Here is a 19,316-nt window from a genome sequence, read left to right on the forward strand (position 1 = left end):
AATCTCAGCTACTTGGAAGGCTGAGGCAGGAGAATTGCTTAAATCTGGGAGACGGAGGTTGCAGGGAGCAGAGATCGTGCCTCTGAACTCCAGCCTGGGCAACAAGAACGAAACTCTGTCTCAAAAAAAAAAAAAAAAAAAAAAAAAAAAAAAAAAAAAAAAAAAAAAAAGACAAAACGACTTACTGAGGAAAAAACTAATAATCTACCAAATTTTTCCTACAGAAGAAATATTTGACTCAAAATTTTGCCAGAAAATCTTGTTGTTTGGTGTTAGACTCAATCTTAAACATAGAAATTATTAAAATTAATTTATAATAAATAGAAACAAGGTATGTAATATAAAACTATGAAATCAAAATTTCTTTTACTTGATTGCACACAAATATTTTTGAAACAAATAGTCAAATGGTAATCTTCTCCCTCACTCATATTTTGGGGGAAATTCCAATAGTTAGCTTTTTTCCTTAGGTACAGAAATGAAACCCAAAAGGTTGATGAATGCGGACACAGCATGCTACCATCTAACAGTAGGATTTTTCACAATAAAGTATACATTTTCCAGAGTGGTGTATTAAGTACAAACAATGGGAAAGGCATTATTGAAGTTGATGTTAAAACTGTCATACATATCCCATGATGAGAAACCTCATTAAAGAATTCAAGGGGCCGGGCGCAGTGGCTCACGCCTGTAATCCCAACACTTTGGGAGGCCGAGGCGGGCGGATCATGAGGTCAGGAGATTGAGACCATCCTGGCTAACACAGTGAATCCCTGTCTCTACTAAGAATATTTTTTAAAAAATTAGCCAGGCGTGGTGGCGGGCCCCTGTAGTCTCAGCTACTTGGGAGGCTGAGGCAGGAGAATGGCGTGAAACCGGGAGGCGGAGCTTGCAGTGAGCTGAGATCACGCTACTGCACTCTAGCCTGGGCTACAGAGCGAGACTCTGTCTCAAAAAAAAAAAAAAAAAAAGAATTCAAGGTTCTACTCAGAATAATGCAGTAATTTTTTTTTTTTTATCTTTCTCTATGCCTGCACTAAATAATTCCAGCATCCCCAAGGATTGCTGTGGAAATCCTTATCTTGGCATAATTTTTAGTTGTTATAAGAGAATGTTATAAGAAGACTTCATAATAGTTCAAATTGAGGAGACTGAATGAAAGAAGAGAGAATTTGACATAAGGAATAAAGTAATTTCATTCACAAAGAAAACACAGTTAATTCAATTATCTAGATATTGATTCCACATATAGTGAATTATCTGATATATCTTTGCCCCTCTTTTGCCAGCCAGTCTGTGCAAATTACGTTTCTGCTCTATTTCCTGAATTATTCCCTTCATACCTTTGCTTTCCACATCAGCCAGAACTTGAAGATATCCACGTGGCGGCCACACTGAATTGCCTTGTCCCCGGTGTCGTAGGAGACATCATACTGCTTGTCTGGCTGGAAGAGGTATCCTGCACACATCTGGTTGCATCCTTGGAGTATACCCTATCATGAAAATCAAGATGGGTACATCTGCATTTACAGATCAGAGATGTGGGTGGCTTTAAAACCGGGCTGGCTTGGAAGGAGGGGCTTGGGGTCATATGCAATCTTTCTTCTGATGTCTTTATGAGGCCTTACACTTGTTCTGATGCCCTTTTCTAAAATCACTCTTGGAAAAACTGCCATCCCTTTGTCTCTGACTCTGATTAGAAAATGATCTTTCCGTCTCAGATGCCATCCCTCTAAGGGGAAATGTGTGTGGGTGTCTGGGATTGTTTTAAGATTGGGAAGTGCTATGGCATTCAGTGGGCCGGGGTTAGAGATAGAAACTTCCTCAGTGGGTGGGATAGTTTCATGCTGTGAAGAATTTTTCTCTCCAAAAGCGCTCTGGCAAAAGTCTTCCAACCTTTCCAGGACCTCCTATGACGTTAACATGGATTCCATGTATGAGTGGACTAAAGAGGCTGTGCAGATTCTGGCTCCTACAGGCTGGAGACAGACTTTTTGGAATGCTTCTGTGTGCAGAAGTTTCACTGGAGCAACAAAGCCTTGGAGGGCAGGGTCCTATTATTAGGCATGTGAAGAAGGGAATATGAGGCTCAACCATTTACAACAGCTTTTGGGGCAATATTCCTTGTGGCCCTAAGTTGATATTTGTACTTGTTGTTCTGTCTCATTTATTTCAGTTCTCGGGACCACACATTTATACTAAGAACTCCGAGTATGCTCCAATGAGTGCTTTTTGTCCTCACCGAGGACAAAACTGATTGGATGCCTCACTTACTTGCTCTCACTTTTTTTGTGCAAACATGAAGGAATACTCAATTAAATAATTCCCTTAAAGGTTCAGTTGCTGACAGACCCTGAGTACTGATCAAGGAAGAAGCACAGTAGTCAGCAAGAGCCAAGAGAAGAAACCAGGTTAGCTGCAAGGGCAGGAAAGGACAGCAGCAGCAGTCTCGCAGTGGGGCTGCCAGTCTCATGAGTCAGCCAACAAGTACTGCAAAGAGACCCCACGTGTGTCTCTTTTCGTGCTTTCTAAAGAATGTACGGGCCTCAGTGTAGCTTTGGAGGGAGTACAGACCTTTTCCTTGATGAGAATGGCAGAGCACTGCAACAGCACGCCCATCATCTTGTGAGGGTTCCAGGTGACTGAGTTGGCCCTGAAAGAAGCACATGAGACTTCGAGAAGGTGCAGGAGTTGGAAAGAGGCAACTGTTCTCTTGAGGAAAACACCACCCATTCCAACTCAAGTCAGTAAATATTATCCATGCCTATTCTCCTGAATTGACTGATCAAGTAGCAAACAAATGTTTTGCAGGCAGTCTCAGAGTATTGCATTGCGGACTGTATCTTAGAAGTAACTGCTATTAACAATAGCTAACATTTATGAATAACTTATTATATGTCTTATTGTTTTGAGAGCTTTCAGGTATTATATCAATATGGTATGGTTAAGAACGTTGACACTGGTCTTTCAAAACTGAGACAAAAGTTTGGAGAGGCACAGTAGAGGTAACAAAAGCCAGAGTCATGGCTGTGGGAGAAGCCCTGGGCGGGCTCTCCCTGCCTGCTCCATGTTTGCCTCTCCCTCCTTAGTCTGCTTCTACCTCTTTCACCTTGCTCCAGCCCCATGGCCTCTTTGATCATCCTCCCACTTGCCAAGAACAGTCCTGCCTCAGGGCCTTTGCACTTGCCACTTGCACTGCCTAGAATACTCTTCCTCATATCCTTGCTTCCTGTCTCCCTTTATCGCAGTATCTGCTGATATGCTACCTCCTCAGGAAGGCCTCTGACTACCCTGTCTGAAACAGCATGCCTTGTCATTCACTGTTACCTAATCCTGTTTTATTTTTCTTTACTATGAGAATTTTTTATGAACATCTAGCCCACTGGAATGTAAACTTCAGGAGGGCAAATCTCTTAGTTGATAACACCTTTCATATAGTGCCTTATTTTTCCTGCATTTATCAGATATGCATTTTTATTAGAAAAGCACCATAGGTGGCTGGGTGGAAGACACATAACTTAATATTCACATCCACCCCTACCTGGCTCATGATAGGTGCTCAGCAAATATATGCTGAATGAATCAATGAATCATTGTGACTTTGTTATGGATCAACATTTAGGAGTCAGGTCAAAATCATATTTGGCCTAGAACATCCACTGAATTTGAATAGTGAAAAAGAAAATAAATTAGGAGCTGAGTGTCCTGCCCTTTCTGGAAGAAAGCTTAATGAGAAAGAAGAGGAAAGTGAACCAGTGGCCCTGCCTGTGCCCTTGGCAAACTCTGATGGCCTCCAATTCCCCTCACTGGTTAGTCTCTCTCATCTCCTACCTGGGTACCTGCAATTGTCTCCTGTTACACTTATCACATTGTGTTCTAACTACTTGTTTATTGTCTTTCTCATTGATTGATTGATTGATTGTTATCAGAGACAGGGTCTCACTATGTTGCCCAGGCTGGTCTCGAACTCTTGGGCTCAAATGATCCTCTCACCTCGGCCTCCTAAATTGTTGGGATTACAGGCGTGAGCCACCACACCTGGCCTGTCTTTCTTCCTTTCTAAATTGTGAACTCCTTCAGGACTCATTTGACTGGGAAATCAATCATCCAATAAATGCTCAACAAATGCCTGCTGAACTGAAGCGAACTTAGACCGAAATATGATGCTGGGGATCAGGGCAGGGCAGTGCAGGCTGACATCAGAGCATGGTCTGTTTGATGTGCTGGGTGGAAAGAGGCCTGGCGAGTTCTGGCCGTTACCTTTCTATGCCATTGAGTTTATGGCGGTGCTTCCTGGACATGAGCAGCCCACCTCCCCAGGCAGCCTGTGGGGACAGAGAAAGGAGAGGAAGAGGGGAGCAGTGACATTTAAGAATCAAAAACTAGTCACTCCTCACTTCTACTAAAACATGAGCAAGAAAGTACAAGGTGAAAAACATAAGTTTCTCAGAAAAGTTCAGCCCACACTGATTGTTCAATCAGTTGTGATTCTTCATTGCTTGTCATTTCTTTTTTAAAGTTCCTCTGGAGTATAGCTGCACCAGTGATACAGCTAGGCCAGGTCTGAGCCTGAGGTGCCTGTTCTGCCAAGACCCAAAGGTCCAATGGCTCATTAGCCCAATGTGCTGTGGAAAGCCAACATAGTGAGTCCCCCTCCGGGTGGCTCTGGAAGCTGCCCAAAAAAACTGAGGTCTGCTGTCTGGTTCTTCCCAGAGCAGAATTCTAACAGCTCCTGAAAAACTCAACAAGCAGCAGTTCCTGCTGGGTTTGGAGGTCTCACAACAACTTATATAACAACAAGACATTTTTGTGGGTACCATGATGCATGTTTACTGAATAGTTGGGATGCCACGTGACACAGCCTTTGTTAGTCATTAGTTCAGTAGCAAGGCAGATTATCCTATTGGCCAATTGTGAGAAGTTAAATCCCTAAGAAAATGGGCAGAAAGAAAGAAAGAAAAAAAAGGACACCCAGTCACACATGTGAAAATGCATCTTTTGTGTTCCTGGGAAAATTTGGGATTAAGTCTCTTAGTTGACAATGCCTTCCGTATACTGCCTTATTTTTCCTTAATGTAGCAGATGTTCCTTTTTCTTTTTTTTTTTTTTTGAGACAGAGTTTTGCTCTTTTGCCCAGGCTGCAGTGATGTGACGTGATCCCAGCTCACTGCAACCTCCGTCCCCAGGCTCAAGTGATTCTCCTGTCTCAGCCTCCAGAGTAGCTGGGATTACAGGCGCATGCCACCACACCCAGCTACTTTTTGTATTTTTAGTAGAGACGGGGTTTCACCATGTTGGCCAGGCTGATCTCAAACTCCCGACCTCAGGTGATCCACCTGCCTCGGCCTCCCAAAGGGCTGGCATTACAGGCGTGAGCCACCGCGCCCAGCCAGATATGTCCTTTTTAAGAGACGTGTCATAGATGGCTGGACTGAAGGCAGGTAGCTGAGGGTTCACATTCATGGCCACTTTCTATATGTTGTGTCTTCTAATTTTTTCCCTCTGAAATCAGTTATATTTTATTCTGTAGCCATTTTTCCCAACAAAGCTACCTGGGAAGGCAATGAGACCATATTCTAGGATGAACCACAGAAGACAGCAATCGACCAGTAAGGAACTAGATGAGTCCCAGAGGATGTTCCAGGTTTGTGGTGTGTACCAGTTGTGAATGGCTGGCTAGGGTCCAGACAGGAACTGGAACTAATGTGGTATGGAGAGAGGGCTGGCTGGGGCGTGGGGAGAAGCTTGAGGCAAATCATAAAAAAGAGGTGCCTCCACCCCCCACATGGACTGGCCTCTCTGAGTTATAGCACTTACATCGACATGCAGCCAAAGGTTATATTTCTCACATATATCTGCAATCTCTTGTATCGGATCAAAAGCTCCATAAACAGTCGTGCCAGCAGTTGCATTGACATAAAAGGGAACATATCCCTACAAGGTAAGACAGATATAGGCTGATGAGTATTTTTAACCTTTCTCATTTGCTGATTTTCACAGGAAGAAGAATTGTGTAATATTTATTTCTAACAGTAAATGACAAAACTTATGTGTTACCAGATACTACGTCTAGTAGTGTTTTGTTGGCTCATTCACTCGTTCATTCATTTATTCAACAAATTTTTTTTGATTGCCTTTTATGTGCCAGGCCCTGCCATAAATGCTAGGGACTCAGCAGTGAGCACAACAGATAAAGAATTCTGTCATTGCAGAGTTTACATTTTAGTGGCAGGTGACAGATAATAAGCTAAAGTAAATAAGCAAAATATACAGTATGTTTAATAGCAATAATTTCTATGGCAAAAAATAAAGCAGGAAAGAGTAATAATAAGTGTTTGGAATGATGGTCAGATAGTTCTGAATATCACCTGTGCATCATTCTTTTAAGAGGCTGTGTTGTTTTAAGGGTATTGATATAATAATTATACTGAAACATTGTGGGGTTCGATTATTTAAAAAAGGTCTATACACTGTGAAAGCTGATACATTCACTAACTGGACGTGGTGAAATGTTGACATAAACAAAAAATAAATGAAGGAGTAGAGTAATAGATCTAAGACAAGTTTGGGGAAATCTGTGAATCTTAAGCTTTTCTTTTTTTCTGAGACAGGTTCTTGCTCTGTCACCTAGGCTGGAGTGCATTGGCACGATCATGGCTCACTTCAGCCTTTACCTCTCCAACTCAAGCAATCCTCCCACCTCACCTTTCTGAGTGGCTGGGACTATAGGCATGCACCACCACGCCTGGCTATTTTTAAAAATTTTTTGTAGAGATGTGGGTCACCCTATGTTGCCCAGGCTGGTCTTGAATTCCTGGGCTCAAGGGATCCTCCCGCCTCAGCCTCCCAAAGTGCTGGGATTACAGGTGTGAGCCCCTATGTCCTGCCTCTTAGGCTTTTGTGAAGCTCAGCTCCACCTCTGCTCCTTGCTCAGTCTTATACAACACTTAGATTCACTTCCTGTGCCAAGACCCCAGTAAATAACTACAATTAGAGAAGGAGGTAAGAATGTAAGTGAAACAACCATGTGTTGGTAAGTGGCCTGACAGCTACCTGGCACTGACTTGTGGATACATCTGTTCTATGAGTTTTTTTGTTTAATAGAGTTTGTTGAGGCTGGATGTGCCAAGTACCATGGGCCATCTGCCAGGGCATGGAAGCACTTTGCTAAGCAGAATCCTAAGCTAAAATGGCATTTGTTAAAATGAGATAATACCAATCAAGTAGTAAGTAAAAAGTTCAATTAGGCTATATCTTCATGATGCTCAGGGATTTGATTTATTGAAGAACATCAAACCAATCACTTGGCACAATGAAGACAGGAAAAATAAGTTTAATGACCAAATTTTTCATTTTTTTAAAAAAACCCTCATACTGTGTAGACACAGCTTTAAAGCCAAATTATTTTACTAGTTGGAAATAAGCAAATATCTAAGAATAGAATTTTAGAAGCACAAGAAAATTGTCTCATATTATCAAGGACTTTTTTGTCTAGGGCAGAAAGAAGGTATTTTTAAACTGGAGTTTAGATGCACCACAGAGTACATACCTTCTGTTTGGCTTCAAGAATTTTTGCCTCAAAATCAGCTGGAATTATTTTCCCCCTATAATTATTGGAAAAGGAGGGAAATTAAAATGAAGAATCAATGAGATTGCACATGAAAAAAGCTTCAGCAGCAGCAAAAAGCAATTTAATCGGATATTTTCAACAGACCATTAGCAGCTTGGCACAATGTACTGAGCCAGTCCTTAAGCACAATAAAACAAATTTAACAGATGAACACATTTAATACATCAAGAACCTAATATTCACTCTCCCCTGCCTACCTTTCATTGCACTTTATCAAAATCACATTGTCAGTTCCAAAGCCAAGTGCAGCCCCGGCTTTCTTTATGGAATAGTGACTCTGCAACAAACAGAGGCTCGAGGTTAGAAGTTGGAAAGTCCCCTAAAAAACACCACTATCCACGAGAAAGCATCCCCGACTCACGTGTTCTGAGGTGAAGAGGACCAGTTTGGGCACAGCCGCCATGCCCTTTGTCTTAACTTCCGGGAAGTACTTGTAGCGAGCAGCCATGATGCTGTACATGTTGGATATGGCGCCCCCTGTCAGCAAGTGGACATATTGGGAGGTGTTGGGGCTCTTTCATTATTGTTTCTAAAAACGAATGCTGAGCTGGTGTCTCAAGAGACAAGGGAGGTCAGGAAGCGGAAGGATAATATCCTGATAGGTTTTGCTGGCTTCCCTATTGCTGGGGCTTCCCACTAGGCCCTTTACCCTGGGAATACAAGTAGTCACACTTATTACCAAAGCTATCTAGGCAATTTGGCTGGAGGTGATTCGTGTACTTCAGTGCCCTTTCCACCTGAAGTCTAGACAGAAATATAAGAGGTAGCTGCATCAGTGGCTGCAAAGGGATAGGTGAGTTATATCCTTCCTGCTTTACTTTCTGCTCAATCTATTTACTGAACAAAGATGAATCTGTTCCCTGAGTTCAGAAAGACAGAGAAAGAAAGTAATGGAGCCTACAGAAAGAAACAATGACATTTCTTGGTTACCTGCCTAGGTGCTCTCTTCAGCCCAACTGAGTTACTAAGTCATTTAGGAGAACTCTAAGTTTATTAAAATTAGAACAAACTCATGTTTACCTAAATAAAGACACAAGGAGAACTGACATAACTATGTATGTTTGGCCAACACAAACTAGTTAATTTTACATTAATTATCTGACAATTAAACTTAGGCAAATTTGTGGTCTGCTTGAATTACCTAGATAACTGCAATTCTTATTTCTTCTTTTCCCCTTGTACACAATCACACCGTCTCTGACACCATCAGAATACCTATCCTTGTTTTAAAAATTCTTATTTTATCTACTTCAAACTAGAGATTCAAAGTAGATATATTATTTTGGCTGAAATCAATCAATTAATTAATAATCTTGATTCACTGATCCCTAGCATAATCAAACTGCTGTTGACAGAATGGAGTTGTTTAATAGTGAGACCTTGTTTCTACAAAAGAAATTTTAAAACGGCTGGGCATGGTGGCACATGCCTATAGTCCCAGCTACTTGAGAAGCTGAAGCAGGAGGATTACTTGAGCCCAGGAGTTCGAGGCTGCAGTGAGCTAGGATCACACCACTGCACTCTAGCCTGGATGACAGAGTGAGATCCTGTCTCAAAAAAAAAAAAAAAATGGGGTTCTTTAGCATTATCTAGACACAGCCTTTGTCAGTTTTTACAGATTTAGGCATAGCCTTTGTTAGTTAATTCATATAAATGTAGCATTTTTGTTAGCCTTCATCTTGAAAAAATAGGAAGTCAGAGTATCCAAAAAAATTTTAAGGCATTATTCTTCCACAAACCTACTTCATATTTTGTATTCTTAAGAATCCCAAACCTTGAGAAGAGGAAGAGAAGAGAAACCTACCAGGAGAAAATATCCCATCACCATCTTTACTTGACCATCCAACTATCTCTCTCATCTTCTTAAGTGTTATTTGTTCCATGAGGACAAACACTGGTGCAATTTCATATGTAAACCTGGAAAGGTGGTAAGAAAAAGGATGAAAGAAAGAAGTCAAACCACTTATTTTAGGAACACAGAGGATTGGTTTAGTATTTGTAGTTGGGTTCTAAAAAAAAGCTGTTCCAAACCACTAACATGATTCATTTCCTGGAAATGCATTAAGTCGCCGATCATAAAATGTCAGAAACCAGCCTGGGTTACTGAGAGAGGTGGTGGAAGTGCCAGCCCTGTGATACTTCATCAACAAAATAGATTCTTATCTGAATGGAATGTCTTAGGCATGGTCCACCCAGAGGAATAGAAGGAAAGAAAACGACTTTTCTGAGTCCCTTTTACCTCTAAGATTATATAGGACAATGCAAATGTTAATTGAAAAAAGCATTCCAAGTTCTATGTAAAATTGGTTTACAATTTGTTTTTTAAAAAAACTGACTGCCAGTTTCACACTTGTAGAATATATAAAAGCCAGAGCCAAAGTCTATCTTTTAAAAATAATGTAAACATCTGAAAGCTAACTGTGAAGATAATTGGAAATATTGACCCAGGTTTTAAAGATCTCAATATAATTATCTACATGGTTTTTCTACTAATAATCCTCAAGGACAGCTATGTTTCTACAATTCTCTGAAGTCAATATCTGTCAAGAATAATTCTAAGTGATGATTTTCTAATTACAAATTATAAATAACAAGAAGACGGTCAACTGGCATAAACAACTAGCTGTGGGCATCAGATATCTTGGAAGTTTACATTTATCTTCTAACAAACTGATTTAAAAGTAGCAAGCCATGCTCTTTTCAAAGCAATTCAACACAGAGGCATAGTCTGGTAGACTAGTCATTGAAACAAGATCGTGAGACCAAACGTGGGGCCTAAGAAAAATCAAGGAAGGTCTGTCCACAGAAAATTAAGCCAGAAAACAAAAAGATATTTACTAAGCTCTGAGGCTCTTTGTCTTTCTTGTTTTTGCTTGGCATTCTTTAGCATTAGAGTCTGTAGGCTGGGCTCAGATCATCCTCACCGAAAAGAGATGCCTAGACTGACTCAGCTAAGTGACATGGGGAAGCTTTATCACTGGTTAGGGTGTTTGAGCCAAGTGCTAACGTTGAAGACTAATGGGAGTTCTTGCTTGCTTAATGTAAGGCAAAGCTATTTGTAAGGATGAGATAACTATTGTTTTACATAAGACACAGGTGAAGCTACTAAGTTTTAATTGTGGATGAAAAAAGCAGTCAAATTAATCACATGGAGGTAAAAGAAGACAAAAAAATCCTGAAGGATCCTCAGATATGTTGGTAGAAGTATTTTATTTCCAAAAAGAATATGTCCATTTTCCTTGGGAGGCCCCTGGAAACTTAGGAGGAAGACCCTTGGAAACCATGTGTGCAGTTACCATCACCTCTGGAGGTCACAATCATGCTTTGGTTCTGCTCTGAGCCCCATCACCGTAGCAACCAACACTCCCTCATGTCTGATGGCCTGATAAAGGAAGAAGAAGAGAAGGATTCCTGGTTTAGCCTGTGCTGCCAAGTGTACCAAGAGGCAAACTCATGATGGGCTTTTAACCATTCTTGAACAAATGTGTTATTAATGGTTCCACTGGTTTTTGGAAATGTTGACATGACAAAAATGTTCGCATGGCGAGGAGATACTGGTGGCAGTGTCTGTGCTAGAATCTCCCAGTACTATATAAGAAATCTCTCTGGGGTAAGGCAAGGAACAAATGAAATCACATACCATAATATCAGAACCATATCAAAGACTGGATGAAAGTTGGCTTAGGATCAAGTCAATGTTGGCCAGGCAGGAACCACATGGACAAGGGAGAGGGAGTGGGACTGAATATCAGGCATAGGTCCCACTCCATGCTTCAGATTTAAAACCAATTAGGCCCAAGGTTTGCATGAATTAGCCTCCCCAAGGACCAGGAACATGGCCATTACTCTCAGGATTAGGAGGAAGAGTCTAGAGAGCTTATCATGAGATTAATTGATCTAATCTATTTCCAGTTCCTTATCTACGCCAGGTACCTGATTCCTAAACTTTCTTTCAGTTCTATTCAACAAATACTTACTGAGTGACTATTCTCTGCCAGGTGACATCCTATGTACTAAGGAAACTAAAATATTAGAAGACACCATTCTCAACCTTGAGGAGGAAACCTACTAGGATGAATCTAGCATCTGGTTCTTGGCCTTAGCTGTATCCTGTTTGATAGTCCCTGCCTGAGTCTAAAGGACCAATTTTCCACTCTTTTCCTGACTTATTAGTTTAGTCCTGACACTCTCTCCTGAAAGCTAGTATATCAGTCCATGGTTGCTGATCCACAGCCAGGCCTGACAAATGGGCTGACATGGTGTTCTTCATTCCTGACACTTCTTCTGACCCTGCTGCCCCATCCTGGGCCATGTTTACAATCTGTGCAGCTGCACCCTTAAAGAAGGCCTTGAAGTCCACCAAAACAGTTTTTTAAATTTTTTTATTTTCAATTATTTTTTATTTTATTTTGTGTAGAGATGGAGGTCTCACTATGTTGCCCAGGCTGGTCTTCAATTCTTGGCCTCAAGCGATCCTCCCGCCTTCGCCTCCCAAAGTTCTGAGATTACAGTTGTGAGCCACCATGCCCAGTGGTTCTTCACCTAATTGGGATTACAGATCCCTTTGGGAATCCTAGGAAATCTGTAGTCCTTCTCTTCAAGTAAAAAATGAAGATAGGCACATCATTTTGTATAGAACTATAGGAGATTCTTCTCTTGCAACCTGGATTCCAGGTTGGGTACCCTTTTCCTAAATGACTGAGGAAAGCAAATGAAGTCAAGAGATCAAAGGTCAAATATGAATTCAGAAGAAGCTGGTTAGATGCTAAAGTCGAAGTATAAGATTACATTTCAGAGTCAGAACCAGAAACTAAACCTGACGGAAGCTCTGGGTTGAAGCATAAGAACATGGGATTGGAAGTAAAGATTTAAAACAGTAGGATGGTGGCGTTCATGGAGTGACACTAGAGGAGCATTCTGAGCATGTCTATATTCTGAGTAGGGAAGTGAGTCAGCCCTTTTGCAGTGGTTCAACTCACCTTCCCAGAGGGGTTCACTCAGAGCGAAGGCAAATTGACTGTCAACAAGCTGTAGTTCTTGCGTGGCAGAGTCTGCTTGTTGCTAGCCATATCAATTTTCCCTTGCTTTGTTAAATTTTATTTAGGGTTGCTGTTCACTCTGATCAAAAATTATATTTTCTACCCTTTTTTGGTGTGGTCTTGGACTAAGTTCTGGCTAAAGAGGCTTTATGGAAATGTGTGAGACTTTTGAGAAGGTTTTTTTTTTTTTAAATCAAAAAGGAGTATGTCTCTTTTTGCCCTTCCCTCCCTCCCTCCCTCCCTTCCCCAGCTCCCTCCCTTCCTCCCTTCCTCCCTTCCTCCCTTCCTCCCTTCCTTCCTCCCTTCCTCCCTCTCTCCCTTCCTTTCTGAGTTCTGGAACACCAGAGTGATGGCTGGAGCTTCAGCAGCCAGGCTGCACCATAATGCAACTTTGAGGATGGGAGCCATGTGCTACAATAGGGATTAGAAAGGCACACAAAATCTGGATCCCTGGTGACTGTCAAACTGGGAACTTCTTTAATGAGAGAAATAATCCTCCATGCTGACTCTATCCTGATACTCCTCTTGACTTCTTCTCCTTACAGATGTGACAGGTAGTACGTCTTCACCTTAAAAGGTAACATAGCTGAGGGGAGCTTAGGGAAACACTCTACTGTCCAGAAATAAAGGAGTCAGGAAGGTCTCGAATAGCAACAGTGACTGTGCGGTGGTTGCCTTTCCTAGGTGCACACACTGTACCTTGTATACACTAGGCACTTAGGACTGGAGCCATTTTTGGTCTTCAGAACCACTCTGTAGGATGGATACTATTATCCTCCATTTTCCTGATGAGGAAACTGAGGTTCAGAGAAATTCAGTGATTTGTTTTAAGATCTCCGAGTTAGTGTGTTTAACCAGAATTCCAAGTCTATGTCACAGCTGCTTTTCCATGACATACGAGAACTGCTTACTGCAGGCTCCTCTCTAATGACCTGCCCGGTGGTGTAAAATGATGAATAACTCCCACAGAGAATTTCTCCTGGATATTTTCTATGAAAATAAAGTGCTAGATGCTTGAAATCATAACCTCATAGCAAAGGGTTATGATAGATCTTGCCATTAAGATTATGTATTGCCATTAGATGTTTGAGGGCAGGCTGTTGTTTACACTCGGGCCCTGCTCAACCTGCACAACTGTGCTTGGTGGCCCTGTTCTGGAAGAAAAGAGCTGTATGTGCCTTGGACAACTACATATTTGTGAAGTTTTCTTTGGATCTTCACTGGGTTGTTGCTTAGAAGAATATACTGCACAGCTATGTGCAAAAGCAGGTGTAAAGGCATGGACATAGTTTTTTTTTTTTTTTTTGAGATGGAGTCTTGTTCTGTCGCCCAGGCTGGAGTGCAGTGGCATTGTCTCAGCTCACTGCAACCTCCACCTCCCAGGCTCAAGCGATTCTCCTGCCTCAGCCTCCTGAGTAGCTGGGATTACAGGCACCCGCCACCACACCCGGCTCATTTTTGTGTTTTTAGTAGACGTGGAGTTTCACCATGTTGGCCAGGCTGGCCTTGAACTCCCATTTTAGGTGACCCATCCACCTTGGCCTCCCAAAGTGCTGGGATTACAGGTGTGAGCCACCGCACCTGACCTACGGTCTTTCTATTCTAATAGTCAGACACCTTGCACTTTGCACCTGAGTCAGGTTATTGGATCGTTCTTTTAAAGAGGCTATGACTGAGGAATATAGTTCTTATTTTCTGTCAGGTGCCACCTAAACTCAGTGGGAGTACAGGACCTAACACCAGGCATTATCACTAAATAAATCCTGCACTGCCATAGAAAGATCCTTTTGCCATTCTTTCCCAGACTTATTTTAAACACTGTTCCCAATTGGAGAAGGAATTGTCACAAGGGAGCAAATTTTGCCTCAGCTCCTGACAGTGCTGCCACATTTCATGATCTTCCAGGGCAACTGGCTTAGAACAATTTCTAGATAATAGTTATTACTTCTTCAGACAATGCCTTGTCTCTAGAACTGACAGAAACTATTTTGCTATTTTAAATAACCTTCTCTATTGATCTGTTGGAATCGGTCATATTTTATAAATATCTCCCATTCAGTACAGCTGCAATTACTACATGTCATTTAGTTGGATTGGCCTTGACCTCAGATGGCTGGGACACATTTTACTGTTTTGCAGCTGAGCTAAGAGAATAGTAAGGGACTTTGGTTTTATGAACACATGCCAAAAAAGGAGAATTTGTGGGATTTTTCTGGTTTAGGAATATCTGGTCATAAGTGGTTGAAAGGGGGGAGGTCCCTTATTTACCTTGAGATTGGAGACATATATATACATGGAAAAAGCAGCTGAGTGCCCTGCAGAACACACACTTAAGGGTGCTGAGTAAATTCAGTGCCTGTATTAATATGGGTACTTGGACTTTAATAGATATGTATCTTTTACTCTGTTTTTCTCACTTATTTTCCAAATAGTTGAGTTAAAAACAACAACTGTATTTCCTAATTTAAATTGTTCTTAGTGCTAGATACTACAATTAAACATTAGTGTCTTTTCTCAAATTATAATTAACTCTACTATGATGTCTGTGCTGGCTGGTATATTTTTATCTCAAAAATCACAATACAGTAAAGATTGCTAAATGGAGCTTTTTTTTCAAATTCCAAACAACTGTATCTTTGACCTGTATTCCTCTTGGCCCTTCCAAATCTCAGTGACCCAACATGGACACTCTGTGAAGCTAACCATGACTTGCAAGCAGAGAGCATGAAAATCATTTTAGTTTTTCAATCAGTTTAATCTTTTATGCTTTTTTATTACCAAAGGCTTCTCTTGTCACATTTGCTCTTTAAAGTTTGTCACTGTTGTTTTAAATTAGCCAAGAAAACAGGAATCCTTAATTAATAGAAACTTTTCTGAATATAGTTAAGTATTTTGAGTCACAGCATTAAACAGCTTTAGAATACATATGGGTCACTATATAATTTTAAATGGCCTTCAGGTTTTCTGGCTGAGAGCCGTTTAAGAAAAACAGACTACCTTAAACTTCAATAATTTACATTCTATCTTGATATCAAATGGATTTTCTCATTTTAAGCAATACTACCATTTTACCTAAATTCATTTTTTGGAATCTACTTTTCTATGAACATAAAAAGTGAGTGGCTATTTTCTGAATATTTCTACAGTGATGGACACCCATATAATTCTTATATAGTTGTTTTTAAATTATTATAAGATATTTGTTTTATTATTTTCCTTTGGATACTTTAATAGAATGTAGTGCCATTGTCTGGATGTATAGATACTGGTAAAACATTGTCATTAGTGTTGAGAGCAAAGGCAGTACTCTGATGACCCTCCATCGATTAGTAATCTGACATTTTCTTAAAAGAGGGCACATGTATGTAGAGGAAAATCTGGGATGGTTGCTATAAGACTACCCAGGTAGTACTTGCACCCCATACCCTACAGGACCTTAGAGTCAGTTTTGTGTAAATTTTCAAGAACTTAGAAACAAAGAAAGGCTTTGCCTACACAAGTATGAAAAAAATGTCACATTTAGAAAAACAATCACTTATTTTGAAAAGAATATATACTGTATCAGTACCGGCTGAATTTTGTTTTAGAATTTTTAGTTAAGCAATAGGTTGATCAGATTGGTTTGTAGGTTTATGGCTGCTTTAATTATGGAAGAAATATGACCTAAATGATAAGGACCAATGTGCTTGGGTGGAAAAAGGTAAAACCAAGATCATACCTCAAAACATAACCTCTTTAGATACACCATCAAGAGAAATAGGTCTCTTAACATGAAATTTCAACACTACATTTTGGAAGTTAGAGTTATTATTTCTCATGACCATGCTTTTCTTGAATTCCATTATTAAATTCAACAACAGTTTATCAAGTATTTACCATTAAATCAGAACTATGATAAACCTAAGGATTTTAAGAGAAAAAATGACCAGGGAAACTTAAATAGAACCACTGGGATTGAACTTTTAAAGCAACAAGCCATAGTCATACATCAGGGTTGCTTATATGAAAACATATGAGACTTACATATTGGTATTGGCTGTTGATGTCAGCCATTCTCCAGCTAGGCCAATAATATCCAATCCAGTGGAGAGCTGGTTGAAAAATCGAGGATGACCTAGAGAGGAAACAGAAAAGCATCAAGGCAAATGCAGATTTCTCAACCTATCTTCAAGGCAAATGGCCTGCCCCACTGGGTCACACTGTTGGGGCTTCCATCCCAGTGATATGTCGAATAAGGCTGCTCAAGGATATTGAAGAAGGAAGGGCAGGTTGACCCACTCTATACCAACCATTAACATTCATGATGTCCCTCAAACTTCTGTTTCTAAAGCATCATGCTTTTAAAGAATAATATCCAATATCATGAAACAAATCATGCTTTCCAGTGTTTTGTGTTTTGATGTGTTTTGCCAATGTATATATAGTCAAATGACCTTCAAATTAAATTTATGGCTGAGATAACTTAGCTCTCCTCTGTGAAATGGGCAGCCTATTTCACTCATTCAGTTGTTGGTGAAATAATTGCTTTTGCTACGTAAATCTAAATCCCTGTGCAACCCACAGTATGCTTTAACAGGCTTTGCTCTCGGCAAATTCAGGATTGTTGCCAAGTTTTTGCCAACTTAGCATTCAACAGAAAACTCAACTCCACATCAGCAGGCTTGGCTCAGCTGTCAGGAAGGAGTCAACGCAATAGATTATCTAGGGACGTGTAGCTGGGAACTGGTGTTAGAAAGATATGCTGACTGCTGTGTTTCCAGTAGAAATTGCCTTTGCTTCTGAAAAAAAAAAAAAAAAAAAAACGGTCAAATAGCTAGTGTTAGAATGTTCCTGGTCTGACTCTCCTCTCTGAGAATCTCTATTCTTCCCTAGATGTGATTCAGAACATCTGGACTATGACTTCTTATATCAGAAGATACCAATCTCTGCATCTTAAGAGCCCTCACAAAATAATACTGGCTTTTAGAGAAAACTAAAAGAAGCATAACTAGTAAAGTTAGTTTAAGTATGGGGCCATATTCTAGATATTCATGTGGACTATCCTAGATAGTTAAATGATTCCACGTTACTCTACTTTGCTCATTGCCAACAGAATCTGAGGTCTTTTGAAACAACACATTTATTGAAAGCCATTAAAATATATATGCAATATCCATTTAAAAACTTTTAACAATAACACTTCATTTTAAGACAAGACTGAATGGTAAATAAATGCAATAACGCTATTTAATAATGTATCAAAACCATACAGCTTGGCAGAAACAAAAGATGGACAAAGACAGAGAGATTAACACAAAGTGAAATAGTATCTCTTTGTCCATTAAAATATAAAGGACACAAAGTCCTTCAAAATCTTATTTTTAGCTTATGGTTACAACCTTGTGCCCCCAAATCTTATATCTACCAGAATTTCTATTGAGTAACAAAATAGTTTCAATTTCAATTTCAATTTCAATTCTCTATATTGGATGAAAATAACAGATGATAGATATGGTGCTGGGCCGCTCATGGCCTAAATTCAGGTAGGGGGAGAAGGAAAGAATTATTTTTTAAAGTAAAGTTTTCCTACAAATAAACTACAAGAAAAAAAAGAAGAGTTGGAGGGGGAGAGCTCTTGATTAGGAGACATGGCAAACAACTGCATGTAAGAAACTTATTTGGATCCTGATTCAAATGAGTTTAACTAAATTAAAGCATTTATGACGTTCATGATACAATTGGAAATTTGAAAACTGACTAAATATTTCATTAAGGAGCTATAAATTTTTTTTCAGGTATGACAATGACATTGTGGATTTTTAAAAAAAGTTCTTAAGAATGAATATTGGGCCAGGCATGGTGGCTCATGCCTGCAATCCCAACACTTTGGGAGGCCAAGGCGGGTGGGTCATCTGAAGTCAGGAGTTCAAGACCAGCCTGGCCAACATGGTGAAACCCCATCTCTACTAAAAAAATACAAAAATTAGCCAGGCATAGTGGCAAGTACCTATATTTCCAGCTTCTCAGGAGGGTGAGGCAGGGGAATCGCTTGAACCCAAGAGGGGAGGTTGCAGTGAGCCGAGATCACGCCACTGCAGTCCACTCCAGCTTGGGCAACAAGACTGAAACTCCATCTCAAAAAAAAAAAAAATGAATGAATATTTATGGATACAATAATATTATGTTGGGGATTTGCTTTCATGTAATGTAGGTGATGGGGAGTGGATGGCAGTACAGGTAAAAGCTGATAATAAAGCAGGGCATTAGGTATATAGGGTTCATTATAGGATTCTACTTTTGTATAAGTTTAAAATTTTCCATAAGAAAAAGTTTTAAAAAGAACAACGAAGGGAATCCAGCATATCTACAAATCACTTAAGTAGCTTCTGTGGCTGAAGGCTGACTGGTGCCTGTTAGTTCATGGGAAATCTCTATAGGCTGGTTCATTTTTTAAAAGAAGTCTTTTATTAATTTATAGAGAAATTTCTAAATGCCATCATCTCTTCACAGACTATACCCGGATCTGTATGTTTTCACTATTAAAACCCAATTCATTATTTTGGCTGAGCCTATTAATGCATTAATATCCTTGAAAAAATACTTTCTACTGTGTCTAGCTACCTGTGGGGTTTACCCTATTGCTCCTTATCTATGCTTAATTTCCACAT

At 40.1% G+C, this 19,316-nt stretch overlaps 1 protein-coding gene across 2 annotated transcripts in view; it reads right to left on the bottom strand.

Annotated features, from left to right (window-relative positions):
• Window positions 1-19,316, bottom strand: part of GAD1 (glutamate decarboxylase 1) — a 42,033-nt gene that overhangs the window by 6,018 nt on the left and 16,699 nt on the right. For both annotated transcript variants that reach the window (XM_032755421.2, XM_032755422.2), the window contains exons 6-14: window positions 16,693-16,783; window positions 9,435-9,547; window positions 7,992-8,107; window positions 7,828-7,907; window positions 7,550-7,604; window positions 5,818-5,934; window positions 4,261-4,325; window positions 2,575-2,653; window positions 1,344-1,493 (exon numbers count right to left, since the gene is read on the bottom strand). In XM_032755421.2, the coding sequence (XP_032611312.1) occupies window positions 1,344-1,493; window positions 2,575-2,653; window positions 4,261-4,325; window positions 5,818-5,934; window positions 7,550-7,604; window positions 7,828-7,907; window positions 7,992-8,107; window positions 9,435-9,547; window positions 16,693-16,783 (866 nt within the window). The remainder of the gene's footprint in view (window positions 1-1,343; window positions 1,494-2,574; window positions 2,654-4,260; window positions 4,326-5,817; window positions 5,935-7,549; window positions 7,605-7,827; window positions 7,908-7,991; window positions 8,108-9,434; window positions 9,548-16,692; window positions 16,784-19,316) is intronic.

This window comes from Hylobates moloch, unplaced genomic scaffold, assembly GCF_009828535.3.
Source record: "Hylobates moloch isolate HMO894 unplaced genomic scaffold, HMol_V3 SCAFFOLD_1, whole genome shotgun sequence".
In the NCBI taxonomy this organism is placed as follows: Eukaryota; Metazoa; Chordata; class Mammalia; order Primates; family Hylobatidae; genus Hylobates; species Hylobates moloch.